The sequence below is a fragment of the Megascapheus bottae genome, chromosome 34 (genome assembly GCF_031878675.1).
Source record: "Megascapheus bottae isolate mThoBot1 chromosome 34, mThoBot2.hap1, whole genome shotgun sequence".
NCBI lineage: Eukaryota > Metazoa > Chordata > Mammalia > Rodentia > Geomyidae > Megascapheus > Megascapheus bottae.
The window spans coordinates 3,156,325-3,183,420 of NC_143542.1; the positions used below are offsets into that span (position 1 = coordinate 3,156,325).

Genomic DNA, 27,096 nt, shown 5'->3' on the forward strand with positions numbered 1-27,096 from the left:
TCTCTTCCTCCTTCAACTCATTTTCCACCTACGCTTTCTAGTTAGGCTATCATTTGAGCCATACCCCCAACTGTTTTTGCTTTAGTTATTTTCTTGAATTTTTTTCACAGGCAACCTCTAATCTCAATCCTCCCAACCTCCACCTCCTAAGTAGCTGGAATTACACTATAACCATCTCTTTTTGTTGTGGTAGTTAAATAAAAACTTGTTTACAATGCTGGGTGCTGGTGGCTTACACCTATAATCCTAGCTACTGAGGAGGTTGAGATTTCAGGATTGAGGTTTGAAGCTAGCCAGGGTGTAAAGTCCATGGGATTATTTCCAGTTAACCACCAAAAAGCCAGAAGTGGAACTGTGACTCAAGTGCTAGAGAGCTAGACTTGAGCTAAATAAATAGCTCGGGGACAGTGTTGACGTCCTGAGTTGAAGCCCAAAATCCCCCCCACCCCCCCCAAAAAAAATCAAACAAAAAACTTCTTTATACAATTGGCTTTCTACTGAGCCCTGGGTCCTGGCCTTCATGTGTGAACCTGTGAGACAAGCCATGAGATGTTCCATGGGATGCCAGGTGAAAAATGTCAATGTATGTGGCACTTAGAGGTATAGAACATATTGATGCACTCACATATTCATGGTTTGTGTGAATAAATAATGTACATGCATCGGAAAGAAGGAAGGAAAATGTGTGTGAATAAATAATGTACCTGCATTGGAAAGAAGGAAGGAAAACGTCCTGATAGGCATGTGATCAATTGAGGTAGGAGTTCCTTATACCCGTCCTTTGCTTGCACGAAGCCACCTCACCTTGTTTCCTTCACCTACACTGAGGACATCATCATGGTCAGCTTTGCTGGTGTTTGTGCAGTACTGCTGCTGCCATTTCCTTAAGTGGGGGTGAGAGTAGGTTCAGCAAGCCATGCTACAGACCTGTCAGTGATCAGCTGTTTGGGTTCCCCATGGTATTTGTTCCCTTGCTCTTCCCCGCTCAAAATTATGGAACGATTGGACTTCATCTGTGGGGGAGCCTTGACTAATCTACCCTATTCAGGTCCTGATGCATGCATCCAGGTCAGTGTTCACAATTGTGTGGATTTGTGTGGATTATAACCCAATACCACAGTGTTTATCTTGATCAAATTATTCCAGCCTTGGCCACTGGGAGTTCTTCCCTAGCATACTCCCTCCCTCTCACTCTTTTTTTGTGAGGGAAGGAGGTTTGACCTCAGAGTGTTATGCTTGCTAAGCAGGAGCTCTACTACTTGAGTCACACCTGTCCTAGACCTTTTTGTATTGGTCATTTTTGCATAGGGTCTAGCATTTTTGCCAAGGTCACTAGGTGGGGATGTTCCTGTTATTCTAGCTGGATAGCAGCCATGTCTACAACTTTCTCCTAGCCTGGCCTCCATCTTCCCTTCCCTGCTTTCTGTGTAGCTCGGATTTCGAATGTGAGTCACTACTCAGCCCTAACCCCCCCTTTCTCCATTGAATTTTTATTAGTTTACATTAATTATGGGGAGATTCATTGTTATATCTCCACACATGTTTAAATAGCAGTACTTCTTTTCTTTTTGGCATGTAAGGAACACAGGGTATTCTTACATATTCTAGACTCCAGCCCTGGAACTGTATGTTTCTCCTTTAGTTAGAGAATGATGTGAGAAACTGAATTCATAGTGCTGCTCGCTCCCAACCCACTTCTGGTAGAGTTTTGATCTGAGTTCCTTGAGCTAATCTTTGGGGAGGGGGTATAGGGGGTAGATGGAAGGACCACTTAGACAGATGGTTTGCAGATGACTCCACCCTTTTCATCCCTGGTGCTTGAACTGCCACACACCAACACCCAACACAGCTACAAATACAGTAAATACCACGTTGTATACTAAATACATTGTAAGAATAGTGGCAGTATCACATTTTTCCTTTTAGAGCTGTAGATTAGATGAAAAGTAGTTTGGATTTGCTCTAAGAACAGCCTAATCCCTAAGTATGTGAGGGAGTCCTCTTTAAAGTTAGTAAGAGATAATTTTAGGAGATCTCAGCCTTGGAAATCTTTAGAAGAGATTGTACTCAACTTCTTTAACTGGTCAGAGTTCAGGTACTCTGCAAGGATTCAGGAGACTGAAATCCTACTTCCGAGTATTTCCAGAGCTTTGCTTTTTACCCACCCCCCTATCCCTTTTCTTTTTCTCTTTTCAGGCTTTTCTTGCCTGGGCCAGCCTGGACTGTTATTCTCCTACTTAATATCTCTCTCATAGATGGTATGTGCGCAGAACCCAGTTTCTTCTTTGAGATGAGGTCCTATTAACCTTTTGGCCTAGCTTGAGCTTGAACTAAGATCCTCCTGATGGCTGCCTCCCTAGTAGCTAGGGTTATAGGCATGAGCCACTGTGCCTGGCTTTTTAATTTTTATTTATGGAAAAGATGAGAAATCCACAGAAGTAATTGAGATGGTGAACTTACATGTCACCTGTACCAGCACCAGCAATTTTAAATCTTGCTTCACCTGTACTCTTCCTACTACCTCAGTCCTTTTTTTTTTATGTAAGTCCCTGCCTCAGATTGACTGAGATGTAACTGCTTGGGATGAGAGGATTGCATCCTTCAGGACCACCAAGGTAGCTGTGGGAATGCAGGTCCCTTGGGGCCCAGACTTAATCACCCCAGTCAGAGTTCTGGAGTCTGGCCTGGAAATCTGCACTTGAGAGGTCCTTCCTGACCTCTACCTTCTAAATACAAAGAAATAGAGTTTGTGTAGCTGAGATTGAAGGAGGGAAGAAAAAATTCCTTCTAATTTAAAAGTAGAAGCAGTACCAAGCACCTGAAGTCTGAAGAGATGAGATTTCTTGTTTTCTAATACCTGCGAATGGACAATGTCCACAGAGCTGTGTGAATGGAAGTTAACTGAGTATGGGAATGCTATCTCACAAAGTGCTCATATCGTTCAGGAGCTCCTGTCTGTTTCTGTTGCTCTGGGTATAGAACCCAGGGTCTTGTGTGCTAGGTGAGCACAGTATCACTGAGCTGTTTTCCCTAGTCCACTTGCCCGCCTCTCTCCATTCTTCCCTCTCTATTTTGCCTCTTTTCTGGAGGTTGACAAAAAATAGTAGTCTCTGTATATCTTACAACTGCCCTGTATAAATAATCTATAAAATCTGGGAGCTGGTAACCCGTCAGTTGTCCACACCAAGGACTGAGAACCCTGTGCTGGAAACATGCCAGGTACCAGCCTACTGCCACTTGAGGGTGGTGGCAGCTGACCAGCAGGATGACACACAGTAACTTTTTACTTCTGCCATACCCACAGTAAGCTCCACATCTGTGTAAACTTCAAGGCTCTTCTTGTTTTCCCAGTATATGGCACTAACAGCTTGCTTTTTAAAAAAAATATATTTTTCTAAGCTGATTTATTTTGGCTCAGCTTAGGATTTGTGGCCTACTTCATACTTTTCTGTACTTTTTTCTTTTTTCTTTCTTTCTATTTTTTGGTGGGTCATGGAGTTTGAACTCTAGGCCTGGGCACTGCCTGAATTCTTCAGGTCAATGCTACTCCCCTACCCCCGGGCGTGGGCATTGTCCCTGAGCTCTTCAGCTCAAGGCTACCCTAGAGCCACAGCCCCACTTCCCCTTTTCTAGTGATTAATTGGAGATAAGAGTCTCACTGTCTTTATGTCTTTAGTGCTCAGGCTGACTTTGAACTGAGATCCTCAGATCTCAGCCTCCTAAGTAGCTAGGATTACAGGCATGAGCCACCGTGCCCAGCTTGTACTTCTTTTTTTTTTAGATTTTCATGTATTTGCTGTAAATGTGTTGATCTGTACAATATATTCTTAAAATGAGCTGAAGAAAACGAACTCTAGAAGTGCCATATGATGATTGTATAAATGGTTGGCTTTGATCAAGAACATCATGGGCTCAAACCCTCACACATTCTTCATTTTTAGCAACATGTATACCTGGTGTTAGAGAATTGAGTTATAAGTATCCAGGAGAGTGATTTTTGAGATAGTAGGTTTCTTCTTTTCTCCCCCTCCTCCTCCTTCATTCTCTTCCTCCCCCTTCATTCCCTTCCTCCCCCTCCTCCCCCTCCCCCTCCCCCTCCTCACTTTTAGGCCTTCTATGTGCTGGGATTATAGGCATGCACTACCACATTTGGAGAGTAGTTTTTGTTTTTATTTTTGTGCTGTGCCTAGGGCTTGAATTCAGGGCTTGGGTTATCCTTGAGATTTTTTTGCTTAAGGCTAGTGTTCTACCATTTGACCCACAGCTTCACTTCTAGCTTTTTGGTGGTTAATTGGAAATAAAGAGTCTTATGTATTTTCTTGCCTGGGCTGGCTTTGAACCTCAATCTTTAGATCTCAGCTTCCTAAATAGCTAAAATTATGAGTATAAGCTGATAGCAGGGTTTTTGTTTGTTTGTTTTTGCCAGTCCTGGGCTTGAGCTCAGGGTCTGAGCACTGTCCTTGGACTTTCTCAAGGCTAGAGCTCTACCACTTGAGCCTCAGCACCACTTCTGGATTTTTTTTACGTATGTGGTATCAAGAAATCGAACCTGGGCCTTCGTGCATGCTAGGCAAGCACTCTACCACTAGGCCAAACTCCCGGTCCATAGCAGTTATTTTTATTTAAGTGAAACCACTATAATTCAATTTTTAAAATCCTTCTATCTTCCCTTCTGGGGTTCATATTCAAGTCCATCCCAAAATATTTTTCAGTTTTTTCTATATTGAAGAGAAGACTGAAAATCAACATGCTATATAGTTGCAACTTTAATTACAGTTAAGGGTATCTGTAAAACACCTTGCACTTACAAAATAAAGGAGAATGAGCCTGCATTCATTTCACAGATGCAACCAGCTGGTACATTTTATTGTCAAATGGAGGGATTGAATCTGTTGGTCAGCTCTCATGTTGGCTGCTAAGGCTGGTTGCAATGGTGTGTGCTCATAGTCCCAACCACCGAGGCTGAGGCAAAAAGAAGATCACTTGAGATGAGCCTGAGCGATGCAGGGGATAGCTGGTGAATGTAAGCTTAACAATTTACACATCATAGTTTCTGCAGACCTCTGAGTACAGTAAGCCTGTGGAGGAAAGCCTTCCCCCGTCCTGTGTGGATGGCCTTGCCACTGAGAATGAGGCTCTCTAGGCAGCAGCTGCTCTTTCCAGGATGCAGCCTGCCAGCTTCTAAGCAGAGCCTTGCCTGACTTTGACATCAGACTGCTATTAAAACGTGCACCCGGCACTGATTGCTAGTAAGGCACTCAAAAATAACAAACTTACTAAAATAGTCCCTGGGAGCACTGCCATAGGACCGCCACAGCAGTGCGGTCTAGAAGTCTGTAATTTAACTGTGTTTTCTACGAGGAAATACTGTGCAGTTGACGCTAATAAAATGATCTGGTCACCTATATTACCCATCTTGGCCCTCAGTAGACTCAGAATATTTTGGAGCTAGAAACCCGTCTTAGGGGTTTTAGAACTGGAATATCTGCAGATGGAGGAGGAGCTGGGCAAGACATGAAGTCTTAAGTTCATTCAGCCCAGAAGGCCAGTTAGCTTGTGCCTGTGTGGGAGGGGCCCTGATAGCACCCCACCCCCACCTGTTCTGCAGGGCCATGGCGTGCTGCTTTAAGGAGCAGGCCTTCAGTCCTCCTCCCCCCCCTCCACATCTTCTATTTACTACCTGAAAGTACTGCTGTGATAAAGCTTATTCTTTTCTCTTTTTTTCTTTTTTTTTTCCATCAGTCCTGGGACTTGGACTCCAGGCCTGAGCATTGTCCTTGGGCATTCCTTAAGGCTAGCGCTCTTACCACTTGAGCCACAGCACCACTTCTGGCGTTTTCTTGTATGTGGTACTGAGGAATAGAATCCAGGTCTTTGTGCAATGCTAGGCAAGCACTCTACCACCTGGCCATGCTCTCAGCCCCTACGGCATATTCTTAAAAGAATTAAAGGGAAATCCATATCAAAAATTAGGAAACTAAAATGAATTTGTAATTAGGCTAACAAAAATTCACTTTTCTTTTTTGGGCAGTCATGGGGCTTGAACTCTGGGCCTGGGAGCTGTCCCTGAGCTCTTCAGCTCAAGACTACCACTCTAACCCTGGAGCCACAGTGCCACTTCTGGGGTTTTTTTTTTTTTTTTTTTTAGTGGTTAATTGGAGATAAGAGTCTTAGGGACTTTAGTGCCTGGGCTGGCTTTGAACCGCTATCCTGAAATCTCAGCCTCCCGAGTAGCTAGGATTACAGGCGTGAGCCACTGTGCCTGGCTACAATTCTGGAGTTTCAGCCTAAAGTTGTGCCATTAAATTAACACTTAATTGCAAGAATAATAAGACTTAAGAAGTGTAATCTACTTATAAATGTGGAATATTCCCAACATTTTCATTTATATCCTCCCCTTCCTTCCTTTTCCTTTCTTCCTTCCCTCCCTCCTTCCCTCCCCCCCTCTCTTTCTTTCTTTCTTTCTTTTGTACCAGTACTGGCATTTGAACTCAGGGCCTGGACACTGTCCCTTATCTTTTTTTTTTTTTTTTTTTTTTGCCAGTCCTGGACTTGAGCTCAGGGCCTGAGCACTGTCCTAGGACTTTCTCAAGGCTAGAACTCTACCACTTGAGCCTCAGCACCACTTCTGGCTTTTTTTCTATATATGTGGTACCAAGGAATTGAACCCGGGTCTTCGTGCATGCTAGGCAAGCACTTTAACCACTAGGCCAAACTCCCAGCCCCTCCCTTATCTTTTTTGTTCAAGGCTGGTGCTGTAATGCTTGAGCCCACACCTCCACTTCCAGCTTTTTGGTAGTTAATTGGAGATAAGAATTTCATAGATTTTGTCTTTGAAACACCATCCTCAGATCTTAGGCTCCTGAGTAGTTGGGATTACAGGCACAAACCACTGGTACCTGGTTTTCTATATGCTCTTAGGTGGTGTCTGGAGACTCACATGAATCTGTTTGCTGCTGTGGATCCCAAGAATAGTGCTCATTGGTAGAAAAAGGGCAAGCACTGCTAGAGGCAGATGTGGAGCTATTTTCCTCCTCCTCTATCTCAGCCCTAAAAGACCAGTTCCCTGATCATGCCTTCCTTCCTCCAGTATCAACTCTGCCTATCTCAGCGCTGACTGCCTTCTAGACTCTGATTGGCAGCAGGTGACTGGTTCTCATCTGCCTCCCTCTTGGCCCCTTCCTCTCACAGTGTGCAGTTCTGGTTTCCACATGGTTTTATCCTATACTTTTTTTTTTGTAGTATAAGTTATTAGGAATGGTGTTTTTAATCATTTTTATGGCTCTTCAGCTACCGGTGATTGTATTCTTTCTATCATTTTTAAAGCTTGAGGTATGTTTCTTGCTGGTCTTCTGTCCAGATCTTTGTCCCATCCTTTAAGTGTTGTTTTTCTGTCTCTTTGGCCCTTTTTTTTCTTACCCTTTCTTCCAGATCCTTTTATCTATTTGGTAAATTACAATATTTGTCAAATAATGAATGCAGTGCTTTCAAAGTTGGTTTTCCAGGGTCTTAATGAAAGTAGAGTTTTAGACCCCAGGCTCATGCTCCAGGAGTTCCACATGTCAGGTATAGTCACTCGCTTCTGTCTGCCAGATAAAGAGACATGGTGAAGGACATGGGCATGCCATGGCAAAACAGTGTTTCAGTCCATCCTCAGCCATCAAAGGAGAATTTGCGGGGGATGGGAGTAAAAAGGTATCCATAGGTAGGACAGTCCTGGTCAAAGTATGGCCTGGATGAACATTATTTTGGTCTGTCTTTTACAGGAGTCTGGAGAAGGAAGTAGTTGTAACCGAGTCATAGTCCTCAGAGGCTGTGCTGTTCTTTAGGGGTAGTCTTGATCCCTCGTCATAAAGTTGTTATTGATCAGTTTTGTCCTTGCTGGAACCCAAGGTGATTGTAAGGTGACTGCAGAGAAAAGGGCATAGGAAAAAGACACATAAAAATGGAGGAGGAGGGATAGAGTGCTTCCCTAGCATGCACGAAGACCCAGGTTTGATTCCTTAGTACCACATACATAGAAAAGCTGGAAGTGGTGCTGTGGCTCAAGTGGCAGAGCTCCAGCCTTGAGGAAAAAGCCTAGGCCAGTGCTCAGGCCCTCAATTCAAGCCCTAGGACTGGCCAAAAAAAAAAAAAAAAAAGAGGAGGCGGAGATGCCACACTTTTCTCCTGCTTTTAGTTCATTCTGGACCTGGCAAGAGCCCCTCTTGCATTAACAGTAGAAATAGTGAGCCCTTTGCCCATCCTGTGCCCCCATCTTACTGCCTGGTGCCCTGCAGCCATTGTGGCCATGTCACCTGCTGAAATGACATTTGAGCTACTGTTTCTGCAGTAGATTTCATATGTCCATGTGTGCACATGTGTGTGTGCATGCTTCCCTTCTTAGCAGTTTGGGGTTAATTTTACCCACTCTTTCTGTTTGTATGACTGTTAGTATTCATAGCTGGCTGTAGAGTATGGTGATGAGCTTTCTTTGCTATCTTTCCTTGGCTTTTGTTGCTGCTTTGTAGTTTTTCTGTCTCCATCATGTATCCATCCATGTTCCTCTGTAGGAGCTGCAGATGCTGGGTGTGTTTGGTTGGTCTTTCCAGACTTCTAGACCCTTTTCAGACTTGTGATGGTAGTGTTCCTGCTCCTTGTTAAAGGTCAGACAGAGGCCATCTGATCTCTTCTTTCCTAAAAGCTTCTAGAAACTTCCAGACTTTCACAGCTCTAGCTTCTGAAGAGTTGTCAAGCTTTGCCTTGGTAGCAGTCTCCATTTATCCCATCATTAACACGGATACTCATCCATGCTTGGCTCCCCTAACATGTGTGAATGTAGTGACTCATAACTCTGAAAATACATAGTTGTCTTCATTTTGTTTTTACTTCTACCCCTTGCATTGTCTTTCTGCTCCAAGTTTTTTGTCTTTTTGTTTTTTTTAACGTTTGTATTGGTTGCTAAGAGAATTTTTCAAGTGTCAGGTGATCCTTGAAGGTGTACTCATGTTCAAGAGCAAGGACTAAAAAACAAGCTTGGGACTGGGAGTTTGCCTAGCATGTAAAAAGACCCAGGTTCAAGTCCTCAATACCACATACATAGACAAAGCTGGAAGTGGTGCTGTAGCTCAAGTGGTAGAGCTCTAGCCTTGAGGAAAACCCAAAGACAGTGCTCAGGCCCCGAGTTCAAGCCCAGGGACTGGCAAAAATAAATATATACCTAAAAAAAAAAACAAAAACTGAAGTTTCCTTCTTAATTGTTTACCCTCCTCTGTGCCTCACATCTGCTCCCAGCCCTAGCGTCTGTCCTGCCAGCTCTTGACAGGGCAGGGGCTATACACTTGGATAAGTGATTCTGTGATCTGCTGCCCAGTTTCTTCACTGTCTGTAGGCTCCTGGCTCTAAGAGCAGCTTTAGGACTGGATGAATCTAGATAGTGCCTAGCACTTAACACCAGGTAAGTACTAGTATTTCATTATCCCCTGCCACCAAAGCCCCATCATTACTATGTTCCTAAATGTCCCTGCCAGACCTTCTCCTGCTTAATGCTGTTCACTGTGTGAGGCATGGCAAATTCTGCTGCTGCTGCTGCTTATGTGAGGATGGAGGCTGTGATGCAGGGTTTCATTTCACAGCTTCTGACCTAGAAAAGATGCTTCAGATATATCTGGATGAGTGGGTGAACTGGGTGGCTTGTTGATAGTGGGTTTCACAGTAGGAGACCTCTGTTCTGTTGCTTTCCTGCTTGTAGGACTTTTATTGTGGGCTGGGCACAATGAGGATTAGCATTTCCTTCCTTTGGATCACAGAATTTATTTTTAGTTGGTTTTGGGGCTTGAACTCTGGGCCTGGGCGCTGTCCCCGAGCTCTTCAGCTCAAGGCTAACACTCTACCACTTTGAGCCACAGCATCACTTCTGGTTTTTGGTGGTTAGTTGAAGATAAGAGTCTCATGGATTTTCTTGCCTAGGTTGGCTTTGAACCACAATCCTGTTAGGATTGATTATAGGCATGAGCCACTAGCGCCTGGCTGGATCTCGGAATCTTTAGGCTTATCTTTCCTTAGTCCACATAAGGCCGCTTTCCCATCCTCTGGGTGAGTGGCAATGTAGACATGGAATTGGCTCAGCGGTGTGGATCTAGAGATGCTGTGCAAGTGGCCACACAATTCTTTGATCACAGAGGACAGTTGTATGGGAAGATAGCCTAGCTCCCTGCACAGCTGTTGGGAGAAAACCCTGGGGAAGTGGCTGTGCCACTCCAGAGCCCAAGCATGCCATGCATTCAGAGTTTGGTGTACAGATGCCCACAGTACAGTTATCTTATTATAGACGCCAGTCAGGCCTGCCTCCATATAGCAGCAGCCTTCCTGTGTCATTGTCCCAGCTATGCTCTTCAAAAGAGGAGTGCACAGACCATTTTTGAGGAGTAGACAGAAAAATCCTGCAGCAGTTTCTTGTGGATGACCTCATTCCCAGGTTTCAGGTCCTAATGATGTCACTTTCTGTGAGGGGGAGAACAGCTGGGCTGATAACCTTGAGGAACACTTATGAGTGGGGGCAGCTTGCTGGGTCATCATGGTGATGAGCACCCCTTGATCTGTCCTGGTTTGCTGGGCTGTTCTTCTGCCCCAGCTCACTGTGGGCTCTGTTCCTGGCACAGCATGTTGCTTGCCAACATGTGCTTGAGAGTTCAGTGTTCTACCTCATTTTCCCTTTCCTCCCTACAAAGCATGCCAAATAGGGCAAGGGAAACATAAGTGACTTCAGGTTGAGTGTATAGTAAACTCACAGGGTAGACAGCTTGTAAAATGAGATATTAAGTAATGTGTGACTTCAGCTGGGAATATGGCTTAGTGGTAGAGTGCTTGCCTAGCATACATGAAACCCTGGGTTCAATTCCTCAGCACCACATAAACAGAAAAAGTCAATCATAGCACTATGGCTCAAGTGGTAGAGTGCTAGCCTTAGGCAAAAGAAGCCCAGAGATAGCCCCCAGATCCTGAGTTCAAGCCCCAGGACTGGCAAGGAAAAAAGAAAAAAAAAGGTTGAGTGACAGGGGCTATGTGTCTCATGCCTATAATCCTAGCTACTCGTAGGAGGCTGAGATACACGGATCACCGTTCAAAGCCATTCCAGACAGGAAAACCTGTGAGAATCTTACCAGCAAGAAGCTGGAAATGGAGCTGCAGCTCAAGTAGTAGAGCGCCAACTTTGAATGAAAAAGCTAAGGGACAGACCCTGGCCCCAAGTTCAAACCTCTGGTACAAAAAAAAAAAAGAAAAAAAAATTTGGACCAAGAGAAGACTGTAAGGATGCACTAAGAAGATTAAGAAGATAGCTATCTGAAAGGCCAGGTCAGAGGCCTCAGGAGGAGCCAGCCTGCTGGCATCTTCCTCTTGGACTTATAGCATCCAGGTCTGGAAGTGCTCAGAGTAAAACCAAAGTAGAGTCAAGTCTTCATGTCAAGGAGGATTCTTTTGTTCATTTTCTTATCAAACATATGTGGTAGTGGAGGTACAGGGCCCTGGCTAAGCAGCAAGAGCTATGCAGTGTTTTGTGGTTGTTGTTTTGTTTTCTTTTTGTGGGTCATGGGGCTTGAACTGGGCCCGGGCCCTATCCTGAGCTCTTCAGCTCAAGGCTACCACCCTACCCTTGAGCCAAGCCCCGTTTCCTGTTTTCTAGAGGTTAATTGGAGATTAGAGTCTCAGGTCCTTTTGTGCCCAGGCTGGCTTTGAACCTTGATCCTCAGATTTTAGCCTCCTGAGTAGCTAGGATTACATGCACCGTGTGTCTGGCTGCAGTGTGTTTTAAGTAGCACAGGCTCAGTGGTGAGGTGAAGGTTTGGAGAGGGTGGTATGTGTCCAGAATCCTGGGGACAAAAAAAAAAAAAAAAACAAGTGCTAAGCAGAAGTTGCAAAATGAAGCTCATGCTAATGGAAAGTTCTCACAAATCAGTGTGAAATTACTAAAGGACTGAGGCTTGTATCATACTACCTGTTTGACCCTTGAAAGTATATTTATTCTGTGAGCCAGTGAGTTAGTTAGGGGTTGGCCTCTGTTTTGCTCATTCTTTTGTCCTGGCTTAGGCTCTGAGGAGGCAGTGGTGATCTTAGAAGCCTGGTCCCTGATCCTATTTAATTAGCGGGAAAGACACAAGTATTTAAGTTGAGCAGTTCTGGAGTGGGTAGAGAGCTGCAGGTAACTGAGGGTCTGAAAGGAAGGGGCTTTAAGTGGGGCTTCAGGGTCACTCTCCATAGTGGGCAGGTTAAAGTGCTGCAGGGTGTCTGCGGGGTGTCCATGCCATGTGCTGGGGCACAATGCCAGTCTGATGTGGAAGAACTGGCAGTGGGCTGTGTAGTTCTTAAAGGAGCGTACAGGCTGCAGAGGATAAAATACAGGATAGAACAGATAGTGTATACGTGTGCACATGTTTGTGTGTGTGTGAGTGTGAGCATGCACATGTGTGCGCATGTGCATGCCTGTGCTTATGCATTGTATGTATGCATGTGCCAGTACTGGGACGTGAACTAGGACCTGGACATTGTACCTGAGCTTTTTCCTTCAAGGCTAGTACTCTATCACTTACCACAGCTTGACTTCTGGTTTTTTAGTGGTTAATTGGAGATAAGAGTCTCTCAGTTTTTCCTGCCCAGGCTGGCTTCAAATTGTAATCCTCAGACCTCAGCATCTTGAGTAGCTCACACCTGGCACTTGGGCTGTGACTTCCAATATGGCACTGAATCCTGCTTGAACAGCCTGGGCCAGTACTTCTCTGCTGCAGCTACAGCTGACTTGGAGTATCAAGAGCAGTAAGAACATAGATTCTCAAGTTGTTAAAGTTGGCCTTTTTCTCCTTACACATTTTGTTTAATGGATGAAAAAATAACTTATATTAGGGCCGGGAGTTTAGCCTAGTGGTAGACTACTTGCCTAGCATAAACGAAGACCTGGGTTCAGTTCCTCAGTACCACATACATAGAGGAAAAAAAAAAAGCTGGAAGTGGGGCTGAGGCTCAAGTGATAGAGCTCTAGCCTTGAGAAAGTCCTAGGACAGTGCTCAGGCCCTGAGCTCAAGCCCAGGACTGGCAAGAATAAATAAATAAATAAAAATCACTTATTTAAACACATATACAAAGCTAGACATACTCAACACATATAGTGAATTCCCATACATCTTTCACCTTGCCTGATCTTTGCCTCACCCCCCTCCCACTGCCTCTGCTGTACTGAAGTGAATTTTAGTTACTGCCACTGGAAGATAAGAAGTGAATCTGAAGACCTTAGCACATTATGCTAACATTCCTGAGAAGTGGATGTCGTCAGCTATTCAGTTAGAATTTCTACCACTTCAGATGTTACAATTCTTAGTTTGAGTCATGACTCACATACCATCCACACAGTTTGTTGGCAGGTCTGTCCGTCAGTGTTTTCTCCCCAAGGATCTTGCCAGCATGTGCTTCCCAGCTACACCCCGGTAATGATGTTTAATGTGTCCCTCTGTGCTGTTTCCAGTGCACTCATATGGGGAATGGAGTAGTACTAGTTTATAGGTGACAGGTTTTCCATCAGAGACATACAGTGTCTTACTGACCGATTTCACATCATGAAATAGTACTCTTGATATTTCCTTAATAAAACCTCTTTATACATTATCCAGCCTCAGATCTTGATATTTCTTTAATAAAACCTCTTTTCCTTATATGTTATCCAGCCTCAGATATTTTGCTGAAGGAAACAGACTCAAAAGGGAAACAGCTGTGACCACACTGATGGCACTTTATGGAGAGCAGTGTCTGGTTGTTTTCTAAAGTAGTTGTGTATCTCTTGCCTAAAGCTTGGATCTTGAAATCAGCAGGTCACTGTGAAAGAACCAAGGCTTTGGGGGAATAATGTGAAATAGAAAATCTAAAAAGTGAGGAAGGAAACAAGACAGCCCATGTGTGCTGGGAGCCTGGAAAAGGGCTCAGGGGTAGACGTCTGCAGAGGTGAGCAGCATGAATCATCAGGCTAGATCAAAACATGCCAGGTACTTCAGCCCATCTGTGACTGATGGAGAGCCATGAGCCAGCTCCATTTTTGGAACAACTGGCAAAGGAGAGATCTTACTGTGTATGCTGCTTTCTCCTGGTACTGGAGCCACCAGTTTAACCAAATAGTAAATAGGAGGGTTCTCTCCTTATGGAAGTATTTTAGCTAGAAAGTGAAGAAGGGACAGTGTAAGTAGAGTACAGCACCACATAGGCCTGGATGTATCTGTTCTGTCATCATTACTTTCTCCCTGGGGCTCCTTTATGAAAGTTTTTATTTCCGCCCCAAATGGACCCAGGCAAATCTCTTAATTGGTGGGTGTTGAGGTCCCATTTGAGGTTCTAGGCATCACCATCAGATAATTGGGTTCAATTTATAATGGCTGGATTAGTAGGTAGTGCTGACCTACCATGAGTCATTACTGGGAAGCTACCTTCCCCAAATTACCCATCTCTGAAGCAGGTAATAGGTACCTACCGACCTCATAGACTTTCTCAGGTTTTCTGCTTATTAAGTCAAGTGCTGGATAGCTATTAAAATGCTTTGAAAATTCGTGGAATGTACTGTGGAGATGTCAGGTGTTTTTAAACCGTGTCTTGGGGAAGCATACTATGTACCCCAAACCTCTAATCATCCTCCCCCTCGGTGTGCTGTAAGGATTGCTGTCTGAATGTATGGTAACAGGTCTGTCACTATTTTCTGGAGTGGGTCACTGCTTTGACTTGTGCGTTCCTGGGTGCTCTAGATGGGAATAATGCTGAGGAACTTGGTCTGTCTTCTTCATGGAGGAAGCCACTAGCACAGGCCACCAGCAGCTCTCCACTGTTGACCTGGGGATTTTAGTTGTGGTTCTTTGCTTCTAGGATTTACTTCCTCTGTGGTTTGTACAAAGCCATCTTACTTTCCAGCTTCTAGTTTCGCTTCCTTGTTTCACAGATATTTTCCTTCACTGGTGTGATTTAAAGGACATGCTTTGGACTTTCAGAAGAAAACAATAAATTGTTTTGGTTTTATAAATGAATTTGTCACTAAAAATATTACCATCTCATTTTGCTATCGTCATGTTTTTGAGGTGGCCCAGTGAATTGCTTGAGCATTTTCTTCTCTTTTGATAGTCTTAGGACTTGAACTTGGGCCGGGCGTAATGGCTCACACCTGTAATCCTAGTTACTCAGGAGGCTGAGATCTGAGGATTGAAGTTCAAAACTAGCCCTGGCACTAAAGAACTTGAGACTCATATCTCCAATTAATGTTGAAGATGGGAAGTGGGGCTGTGGCTCAAGAGGCAGGGCAGTAGCCTTGAGGTGAAGAACTCAGAGATCCCAGAGTTCAAGCCCCGTGACCGCCCGTACACACACACACACACACACACACACACACACACACACACACACACACACACACACACACACACACACACACACACACACACACACACACACACACACACACACACACACACACACACACACACACACACACACACACTGAAACTTGGGGCCTTGTACTTGCTAGGCAGGCACTCTACCACTGGGCTAAGCCACCTTCCCTTTATTTCTTCAATTATCCACATTTGTAAAACAAGGGGATTTCATTGTGAGATTCCATACATGTACGCAGTATACTTGGAACAAATCTTCCCCCCATGATATGCACATTCCTCTGCTTTCCTCTCCCCCTTTTCAGACATTAAATGGGTTTCATCATTTATTCATATATATATATATATATATATATATGATCTTCATCCCCAGTGTCCCCCCTCACTGATCCCCTTTAGACTATACCCCTCCTATCCCTTTTCCATCACCACCATCATCACCATCATTTTAATCTGTACACCACAAATCAATACTTGACCTTTTTGTATGTGTCCGTGCCAGTCCTAGGGCTTGATCTCAGGGCCTGTATCAAGGCGTGTCCCCAACACTGCCCAGAGCTTTTTTGCTCTACCACTCTACCACCTGAGCCACAACTCCGGTTCCAGCTTTGTTGGTAGTTAATTGGAAATACATCTCACAGACTTTCCTTCCCAAGCTAACTGTGAACCACAATCCTCAGATCCTCAGCCACCTGAGGAGTTAGTATTACCAGCAGGCATGAGCTGCCAGGGCCCTGCAATATTTGGCTCATTTGGCTCTTTGATCTTGACTTAATTGGCTCAATATGATGGTTTCCAGTTCCATTGTTTTCCTACATATAATAGCATTTTTAAAATGATTAATATGCCGTGGTGTGAAATATACATACTATATTTTCCTTAGCATTCATCAGTTGTTAGGGACCACCCTGATTTCAGTTGTTTGTCATCTCCTTGATGCCCAGGCTGGAGTGGGCTATAGTGTTTGTGCTCTGATGATAGGTGCACCTTTCCAGGCCCAATCATTGGTTGAGGTGGAGTCTTGTGAATTTTGTTGTTGTTGTTTCTTTTTGGCTGATCTCAAACCAGATCTCTCTGTCTCCCAGGTAGCTAGCACTTGTGGCTTGATTCACCATACCCAACTGCCTAAAGTGTTCGTTCGTCCGTCCGTCCTTTCTATCTTTTTTTGTGCTGGCCCTGGGACTTGAACTTATAGCCTGGGCACTATCCTTGCAATTCTTTTTTTTTTTTTTCCCCAGTCCTAGGCTTGAGCTCAGAGCCTGAGCACACTGTCCTTGAGCTTTCTCAAGGCTAGAGCTCTACCACTTGAGCCACAGCACCACTTCTGGCTTTTTTCTATGTATGTAGTATTGAGGAATCGAACCAGTGTCTTCGTGCATGCTAGGCAAGCACTCTACCACTAGGCCAAACTCCTGGCCCCCACTCCTAAAGTGTTTTCTGAGTCTTGCTCAGTGTGTTCCTGATTCCTGAAGTTTCATTGAGAAAAGCTATGGGAAGAAAGAAGCTGCCTACTAGAGTCCTTATCCTGAAGTATGCCAGGGAGGGAGGGAGTGCGGGAGTGCCGAGTATGGCTGAAATCAATGGTATTAGCCTAGGTATGCTTTTCCATGCCTAGTCACTCGTAGAAGACAGCTTTATGAATTGGTTCTTGATCTGGCCCTCAGGTAGACTTGATCTAATTTGAAAGAAAAAGAGTTAAAAGAAAAGATGAAAAAATTAATAATCAGTTTGGAGATAGGCTCCAGAAGCCCAAACTTCCATAATTATTAGCCTTGGGCTTGGGTTCAAAGTACAGTAGGTTTGTCATTGTGCAAAGTTAAACGCATGGAAGCAGAAGCATTGTGTCAGGGGAGTGGTAGGCACGAGGTCTCCAAGCTCACTTTCAGCACTTTTAGCATTATGGAGCTGGTTCAGTTACTTCAGGGGTTGGAACAGACAAATGAAATAATATTGCATTCTGTCATTTCGGCTGCTGTTGATTTTTTTTTCAATTTTTACTCTTTAGGTTCTCACCTTCATATTATTACAGAGAAGAAATGCTGTCCAGAATTTAGTTTCAAATTTGATACACCTGTAATTCAAAGATGCTAACATGAAGTGGAGAAACTGGGTGTGATAGTGCACACCTATAAACCCAGCACATGGGAAGCCTGAGGCAGGAAGATCCTGAGTTAGTGGACAGCTTGGGCTACATAGCAAGACTCTGACTTAAATAAAAATGATGGCTGGATAGATGGATCTTCAGATCCAGTGTGGACAGTGTGAGAGCACTGTGTAATCCCCAGGCGTCAAGTTTAATCTCAGGAGTGAGAGACTTATTGAGGAAAAATACCACTAGGGAGGCACTGCCAGCCCACTGGAGGAGGAGAGGAAGGAATCGGTGTGGGCCTCACGCATAAAAATTGGGCTTTCTTGGGACCAGGAGTTTGGCATAGTGGTTAAAGTGCTTGCCTAGCATGCACGAAGACCCGGGTTCGATTCCTTGGTACCACATACATAGAAAAAAGCCAGAAGTGGTGCTGAGGCTCAAGTGGTAGAGCTCTAGCCTTGAGAAAGTCCAAGGAGAGTGCTCAAGCTCTGAGCAAAAAAAAAAAAGCAGGGGGCAGGGGCTCCCACAATTGTGTCTGCTTAGGAAATTGTTGTTTTTTATTAACCCTGATGGCTTTTAGAGAAGACCATGATAAATGTGTGAGATCTCTTGTCCTAGACGGGTTGATGTAGAACTTGTAGATCTTTGGCCATCCTTGGCTTAGCCCTGTGCTAGAGCAGTTTCCAGTTTTGCATTCACAAACAGATCTTAGGTCTGTGAAAAGAGCTTAAGTCCTGTTTGCACTGTAGGGTTCTGTGAATCACTAAAATTACTTTACCTCACTATGTCCATTTGTATAGATTCACTTCAGAATAATGGCATATCATTATTAGCCTGTCACTCTCTATAGAGTCTACCACTTAGCTACTCATGGATGATGTTTTTAGATGTTTATTTATTTTTTTAAATTTATTTTTATTTATTTTTTTGCCAGTCTTGGGCCTAGAACTCAGGGCTAGGACACTGTCCTTGGGCTTTCTCAAGGCTAGAGCTCTACCACTTATGCCACAGCACCCTTTCTGTCTTTTTTTTCTTTATGTGTGTAGTACTGAGGAATTGAACCTGGGTCTTTGTGCATGCTAGGCAAGCACTCTACCACTAGGCTAAACTCCCAGTCCTAGATGTTTATTTCTTTTTTTTTTTTTTTTTTTTGCCAGTCCTAGGCTTGAGCTCAGGACCTGAGCACTGTCCTTGGACTTTCTCAAGGCTAGCACTCTACCACTTGAGCCTCAGCACCACTTCCAGCTTTTTGCTATGTATGTGGGGTACCAAGAAATCGAACCCAGGTCTTCGTGCATGCTAGGCAAGCACTCTACCACTAGGCCAAACTCCCAGCCCCAGATGTTTATTTCTTTTGTGCATGTTTTGTTGTGCTGGTCCTGGAGGTTGAACTTCAGGCCTAGACACTAACTCTGGAACTTTTTGTGCTCTACCACTCTTCTTTTCTCCCTCTCCCTCTCTCTCTCCCTCCCCCCCTCTTCCTTTCCTTTCCTTTCCCTCTCTCTCTCCTTCTCTCCTCTCCTCTCCTTTCCTTTCTCTCTTCATTTCCTTTCCTCTTTCTCACTCTCTCCTTCCTTTTCCTCCCTTCCTCCCTCCCTTCCTCCCTCCCTTCCTTCCTTTCTCCCTTCCTCCCTTCTCCCCTTCCTCTCTTCCTCCCTTCCTCCCTTCCTCCCTTCCTCCCTTCCTCCTTTCCTTCCTCCCTTCCTCCCATTTATCCCAGGGCTTGATGAACTCAGGGCCTGGGTGCTGTCCCGGAGTTTCTTTTTGTTCAAGGCTAGCACTCTAGTACTTGAACCACAGAGCCACTTCTTACTTTTTATGTGTTACTTCATGCATGTTAGGCAAGCACTCCACCACTAAGCCACATTTTAATCAGGAGGAAGTAGTAGTCTACCTTAACAAAGAACAGGTTCGGAACTACCCTGATTAAATAAGATGTCTTATAGAGAACCCAGTTCTTACTAAGCAGTAAGGTGTGCCAGTTGGGGGACCCTGAATTCAAGCCCCATACTGACACAAAAGAACAAAAACAAAACAGTGAATCTTAAGGAGAAACAGGATACCTTCATAGCCTCCAGGTATTTCTCCATCCCATGAGCATTGGTTCATTCTGGTAGTGTTTTGGATATGTGTTTACAAGCTCTCCAGCATCTCTATGCCAGGAGATGCCTGATTCTTCCCTCCCTAAATCAGGGCCTCCGATTTGGTCTTCTCATAGCACAGTCTGTGAGGGGAACCTCATCAGGGACTTTATGGTGGCAAGACTGCCATCATCTATCTACATCATGTAGTTCCTATGCCTCTCATGTGAAACAGGACACAGCAAGGTGGCTCACCCCTGTGTGGTTCTAGGTTGTTCCTAAGGATTCTGTAATCTCACTGTAAGTTCTAGAAAACAAACTCCCACTTGGATAAAAACTAGACAAAGGAACTGTCTAGTGCTCTCTAGAAAAGCCAAATTTGGTTAAGAAAAAAAAAGGCTGGAAAACCTGGAGATGACTGGAGGGCATGTGAGTGTTAAGGTCCAGACTGAACCCTTAAATCCTGAACCCTGAAAATGGGGAAGAACCATCAGTAGAGAAAGTGGAAATCCATGTACACAGCCAGAACCCCAGGATCGAGCCCCTGTTACTGTCTTCGTTTTGAGAAATATGCCATGCAGATGTAAACTGTGGACATTAATGGTTGCTGGACTTTTTACTGTATTGCTTTCAAATCTAAGGTTGCTTCAAAATAAAAAGTTAAAAACCAAGCCCAGTGCTGGTGGCTCATGCCTATAATACAAGCTGTTCAAGAGGCTGAGATCTGAGTATTACAGTTCAAAGCCAGCCCAGGCAGGAAAGGCCATGAGACTTTTTTTTCTTTTGTGGGTCAAGGGGCTTGAACTCGGCACGGGTGCTAGCCCCTAGTCCCAGTGAAGTGAAGAAGATCTAGTGGCTTAGTAGTCAAGGCTGACGTGTTGTGATGCTCTCTCTGCAGGGGAGGCACATGCTGCGGAAGTGCCCTCATCATTGGTCATCCTCTCTGTGTGCAGCTTCCTGATCCTAATAGTGTTGATTGCAACCTGCATTTCCTGCTGCAAGGACCCCGAGATTGATTTTAAGGTGAGCCCAAAGGGCAGGAACATTGACAGTCATCGTGTGATGTGTCCCAGGTGCTAGGAGGAGGGCAGGGGCTGGCAAGTTGCTCTGTGGACCAGGTACACGTTTTCCACCTATTGGTCATAAATGTCCTGGTTGTGCAGTTTGTGTCACAGCTTCCCCAGACCTCCACTCTGTCATTGTGGAACTTCACCAGTTGTAAACGCATTAACAATTGACCATGGCCTTGTGCCAGTGAGGCTTGATTTACAAAATGGGCTGTTTGGATTTGGCCCAATGACTGCCCTTGGCCAGCACTGCCTGAGAGCTCTTTCACTGCCTGTGCCTGCCTTTTCCTAGGTGAGGAATAGAGCATGGTGAGTGTTTACTTGAGTTAGAAACACTAAGAACAAGCTGCTGGGTTTTTTTTTTTCTTTTCTTTTGTCATTCTTGATGCTTGAACTCAGAGCCTGAGCACTGTTCCTGAGCTTCTTTTTTTTTTTTTTTTGCCAGTCCTGGGCTTGAGCTCAGGGCCTGAGCACTGTCCTTGGACTTTCTCAAGGCTAGAGCTCTACCACTTGAGCCTCAGCACCACTTCCGGCTTTTTTCTATGTATGTGGTACCAAGGAATCAAACCCGGGTCTTCATGCATGCTAGGCAAGCACTTTAACCACTAGGCCAAACTCCCGGCCCCCTGAGCTTCTTTTGCTTAAGGATAACATTCTACCACTTGGGCTACAGCACCACTTGCAACTTTTTCTCTTTATATGGTACTGAGGAATCAAACCCAGAGCTTCATGCTTGCTAGGCAAACAGTGTACCACATTCTCAGCCTATTTTTTGTTTTGCTTTTTCTTTTTTTAAACCTATAGGCTGGTGAATTTGAGGCTGTTAGGGAGAGTGTGAGAACCTCAAGTTCACATCAAAACCTTGAGTCATTGGGGCTGGGAATGTGGTTTAGTGGTACAGTGCTTGCCTAGCATGCATGAAGCCCTAGGTTTGATCTTTCAGAACCACATTAACAGAAAGAGCCAGAAGTGGCGCTGTGGCTAAAGTGGTAGAGTGCTATCCTTGAGCAAAAAAGCTCAGAGACAGTGCCCAGGCCATGAGTTTAAGTCCCAGGACTAACAAAACAAAACAAAACACGCCTTCTTGAGTTCTGAGAAGAGTTCTGCCAGGAGTAGAACCCAGACTCAGGAAGGAGATGGGAGATAGGGCACTGTGGCAGTGTGCTTGGGTTTTGGCAAAGCAGCTGCAAGCTTCTGCATTGGAGTTTGTTGTGTGCTTGTGTATGTCAGCACACTGCAAAAGCTGGTTAAAGAGGGGTATGTGGGATTCGGGAAGGCAGGAATGCATGCAGGCAGAGAAACTGGTTTTAATGAGGACCCCATTGGCTATACCTGAGGGAGGCTGATTCCCCTTGGAAATAGTTTTCTTGTCAGAACAACTTGGGGTGGTGTGTGTGTGTGTGTGTGTGTGTGCGCGCGCGCGCGTGTGTGCGCACGCGCGTGCTTGTGCATGTGCATGCTGGTCTGGAGATTGATCTCAGAGCTTAGGTAATGTCCCTCAGCTTCTTTTTGGTCAAGGCTATTGCTCTACCTCTTTGAGTCACAGCACCACTTCAGTTTTCTGGTGGTTAATTGTAGATAAGAGTCTCACAGACTTTCCTGGCTGGACTAGCTTCAAATCCTGATCCTTAGATCTCAGCCTCCTAAGAAGCTAGGATTATAGGTATGAGCCACCAGCACCTCGCTTAGGCAGATGCTCTTAACACTGAGTCAGTCTGCCATCCCCTTTTGTGTTGGTTATTTTCAAGATAGGGTCTCACTGTATTCCTAGACCCTCGTCCTCTTATTTGTGCTTCCCACATTGCAGGGATAACAGGTGTCTGCCACTGTACCTAGCTGTTAGTAAAGATGAACTTTTTTCTCCCCCAAGCTCAAGTAGCTTCAGACCATGATCCTTCAATCTATGACTTCTGATTAGCTGAGATTACAGGTGTGAGTCACCATACCTGACCAAAAAAAGACCCTTCATTTAACTGGATTGGTGAGCCTGATTTCTAGAGCCTTTGCCAATTTTAATGTGAGCATTATTCACTGGGAGGGTGGTGGCAGCTAAGGGAGGTATACTCATCTCTGAGCTTAGGTTACAGAGGCTAGGAACAGGGAGGGCTTCAGGAAAAGCCAGACCAAGCCACTGTAGGTATCAGAGGGGCCAGCCCCACCCCCGTGGCCCCTGTGCTGTGACATTGCTGTGGACAATTCTGTGGGAACTTGGTGACCAGTTTCCCAGGGGTACGGGTGTGGGTAGGGAATCTGTGTCCTGGTGTTCTGTGTTGCCCAGGAGTTTGCATGGAAACCTGGCAGTTTGGGGACAGAGATAGGTCTGATCAGTGTTGATAGGGAAGCTGGCCTCTTCTCCTGTTTCATGACACCTCAGACTGCCTTAGGTTGTTGTCACTTGTTTGAATGTCAGTATTGTGTGAAGGAGTTGATGGTGACGAAGCTTCAGGCCAGGAGGGCATGTTCTCCTGCAGGGTCACAGAAGCAGAGCCTACTCCTTCCTCTGGCGTCTGTGACTCCACTACAGTTGTGGAGCTGAGTGGTCTCAGAGCAGTCACATAGACCAGGAGGCTCCAGCCAAGAGTGGTGACCTTTCTAGGCATCCTGGGTGGCCTCTTGTGTGCTGTGACACTGAGCAGCCTGGCTATGCCTCCTCAGCTCACTGTTATGTGCTCTGTAATGACATATAAGAAATACCAGATTAGATTAGATGCCATGGCATTGCTGGAAACATCTGCCTCCACGCGTAGCCTCTTTCTGTGGAGATGGAGTGTCTGAGACTTTTCTACCCTGTCTAGCTTGGAGCCACCATCCTCCCATATAGATTAGGATGACAGGCATGAGTTCCCAGGATACCTCTTGGTTAAAAGAGGTCTCTCAAACTTTTCTGACAGGGCTGGCCTTGAACCAAGATCCTTCAGTTTTCAGCTAGGACTACAGGTGTGAGCCATTGGCACCCAGCTTGGACATAGTTCTTTTTTAATTTTTTAATTTTTTTTTTTTTGCCAGTCATGGAGCTTGAACTCAGGGTTTGAGCACTGTCCTTGGACTTTCTCAAGGCTAGAGCTCTACCATTTGAGCCACAGCCCCACTTCCAGCTTTTTTCTATGTATGTGGTACTGAGGAATCAAACCCAGGCCTTCGTGCATGCTAGGCAAGCACTCTACCACTAGGCCAAACTCCCAGCCCGACATAGTTCTTTTAACCAGGAATATCTGAAAGGAAAACTGCACTATTTCTTCTGTCCAGAAGTCACATCCCAAATGGTAGTTACCATACTTCTTTTTCCTAATTACCTATGCAAATATCAGTAATATCTTCCAATGCATTCATGAATACGTATGACAGATACATGTTTTCTCACACGCATGTACAAGCATCAGGGTCAGAGAAATCTACTGTTATAACTTGTCATTCTTCTTGTACAGGGTGGGGGCTGAGGAGGGTGGTAGGAAAGCCTGTAATCCTAACTAGATGCAGGAGGTTGAGATCTGAAGATTCACAGTTCAAAGCCAGCCCAGGCAGTAAAGTCCATGAGACTCTTATCTCCAGTTAACCACCAGAAAAACTGGAAGTGATGCTGTGACTTGAAGTGGTAGCGGGCTAACCTTGAGCTTAAGAACTCAGGGATATCACCCAGACCCTGAGTTTCAAGCCCTGTAACCACCACCAACAAAACAAAACAAAACACCTTTCAAAAGTTGGGCACAATAGGGTACACCTGTAATCTTAGTATTTGGAGGCTAAGGAAGGAGGATTTTAAATTTAAGGCCAACCTGAGCTAGATAGTAAAACTCTTATCTCCAAAAACAAACAAGGAGCTGGTGGCTCATGCCTGTAATCCTAGCTGCTCAGGAGGCTGAGATCTGAGGATGACAGTTTTAAGCCAGCCCAGGCAGGGAAGGCCATGAGACTCTTAGCTCCAACAAACTGCTCAGAAAAACAGTGGAAGGGATGCTATGGCTCAAGTGCTAGACGTGGGCAAAAAAGATCAAGGACAGCAGCCAGGACCTGAGTTCAAGCCCTAGGACCAGCACAAAAGCAAAACAAAACAAAACAACAGACTAGAGATGTAGTTAAGTGGTAGAGCACCAACCAGTCTTGAAAGCATAAGACCTTGAGTTCAAACTCGAGTACCTCTAAAAGAAAAATCAAAGAAAAGAATCTTTTCTGAGTTAGACTGTCTTTATTAGGAAGACACTTTGCAATTAGAAATGCTTTAAAAAATAAAATTCATTTGTCTTGATCTAATATGCAGAGATTTATGGAAGTAATTTTTAAAATTAATTAGGCGCGGAGTTTGGCCTAGTGGTAGAGTGCTAACCTAGCATGCATGAAGACCTGGGTTCGATTTCTCGGTACCACATACGAAGAAAAGCCTGAAGTGGTGCTGTGGCTCAAATGGCAGAGCACTAGCCTTGAGGAAAGCCCAAGGATAGTGCTCAGGCCCTGAATACTATTTGCCAGGATTGGCACAATAAATAAAAATAAACAACATGAAGTAGCCTTTTATGCCTAGGTTTCCATGTTGAATTATTTGATTGTGTTTAAAATTTTACATTTAATTTTAAGCCATCAGTTCTAACAGTTACATAAAATATTGTTTAATTTATTGTCAACTCTTACTTACTCAGATCTTTAGAATTAGCATAATTAGCTAGGCACTGGTGACTCACACCTGTAATCCTAGCTACTCAGGAGGCTGAGCTCTGAGGATCATGAGCCCCATCACAAAAGTCTGTGAGACTCTTAACTCCAATTAACCACTACAAAACCAGAAGCTGTTCTATGGCTCAAAGTGTTAGACCACTAGTCTTGAGCTAAAGAGGGATATCACCCAGGCCCAGAGTTAAGCCCTATGACTGAAAGGTGAAAAAAAAAAAAAAAAGGAATTAGCACAATTGTGTATGCTTTTTTTTTTTTTTTTTTTTTTTTTTTGCCAGTCCTGGGCTTGATCTCAGGGCCTGAGCACTGTCCTTGGACTTTCTCAAGGTTAGAGCTCTACCACTTGAGCCTCAGCACCACTTCCGGCTTTTTTCTATGTATGTGATACTGAGGAATCGAACCGGATCTTCGTGCATGCTAGGCAAGCACTTTAACCACTAGGCCAAACTCCTGGCCCTTGTGTATGCTTTTTATTTGAAATAACAATAAATTTGATGTGTGTATTGTTATTAACCTATTTCACATGAGTACATATTCCATCTTTTTTTTTTTTTTTTTTTTGCCAGTCCTGGGCCTTGAACTCAGGGCTTGAGCACTGTCCTTGGGCTTTCTCAAGGCTAGAGCTCTACCATGTGAGCCACAGCACCATTTCTGGCTTTTTTTCTATGCATGTGGTACAGAGGAATCAAACAGGGGTCTTCATGCATGCTAGGCAAGCACTCTACCACTAGGCCAAACTCCCAGTCCCCACATTCCATCTTAAATGTTGGTAACTGTTTTTGTTGTTGTTCTTTTGTTTTGTTTTGTTGCCAGTCCTGGGGCTTGAACTCAGGGCCTGGGCACTGCCCTTGGGTTTTTTCAAGACTAGAGTTCTACCACTTGAGCCACAGTACCACTTTCAGCTTTTTTCTATGTATGTGGTACTGAGGAATCAAACCCTGGTCTTTGCATGGTAGGTAAGCACTCTACTACTAGGCCAAACTCCCAGCCCATCTTTGGACACTTTTTGCTCAAGGCTATCACCCTGCCACTTGAGCCATAGCACTATTTCTGGCTTTTTCTGTGTGTGGTACCAAGGAATCGACCTAGGGCTTTGTGCATGCTAGGAGAGCACTCTACCACTAGGCCAAACTCCCAGTCCTGGTAATTGGTTTTTAATACTTGTTGCATTTGATTTTAGGAATTTGAAGATAATTTTGACGATGAGATCGATTTTACACCACCAGCAGAAGACACACCCTCTGTGCAGTCGCCCGCCGAGGTCTTCACTCTGTCAGTACCAACAATTTCCCTCCCTGCTCCGTCACAATTCCAGCCTTCTGTGGGTAAGAGCGTCGGTCTTGTGTAGGCCTTTTTGGTTTTTTGGCAGTCTTGGAGGGTAAACCTAGGACATGCTGGGCAAGCATAGCCACTTTGAAAAGATACACACAGGAAAGGAAATTGGAATGGTAAACTAAAAAATTTCAGTCACAAAAAAATTTTCTGGTGAACAGAGTTTCTGATTTTGATGTATTCAGTGTAACAGTCTTCATTGTAACTGTAACTCTGGTTTGCCTTGAACTCAAGAGCTTTCTCCCTATGTTGCTGGCAAAGGTTACAGTTGTATGTCCCATGCCAGCTCTTAGCAGTCCTAAGATGTCAAAATTGAGCAGTCTATTTAGAAACTGAGTTGTGTGTTTTGCTTTTCTGAGTTTTTTTCTTTCCCCCAAAGATTTCTTTATTGAGATTAACTACATATATTTCACAGCATTGTGGCATAGTTATACTTAGCTAAAGTCACAAACATATTTTAACATTGACATTGAAAA

General features: G+C 44.5%; 1 protein-coding gene across 2 annotated transcripts in view; it reads left to right on the forward strand.

Annotated features, from left to right (window-relative positions):
* Lmtk2 (lemur tail kinase 2) overlaps nucleotides 1-27,096 on the forward strand; it is a 77,378-nt gene that overhangs the window by 7,989 nt on the left and 42,293 nt on the right. For both annotated transcript variants that reach the window (XR_016533581.1, XM_090324227.1), the window contains exons 2-3: nucleotides 20,458-20,582; nucleotides 26,469-26,613. Coding sequence is in view for 1 of the 2 variants with exons in the window: in XM_090324227.1 (XP_090180353.1) it covers nucleotides 20,458-20,582; nucleotides 26,469-26,613 (270 nt within the window). In the remaining variant the exon portion in view is untranslated. The remainder of the gene's footprint in view (nucleotides 1-20,457; nucleotides 20,583-26,468; nucleotides 26,614-27,096) is intronic.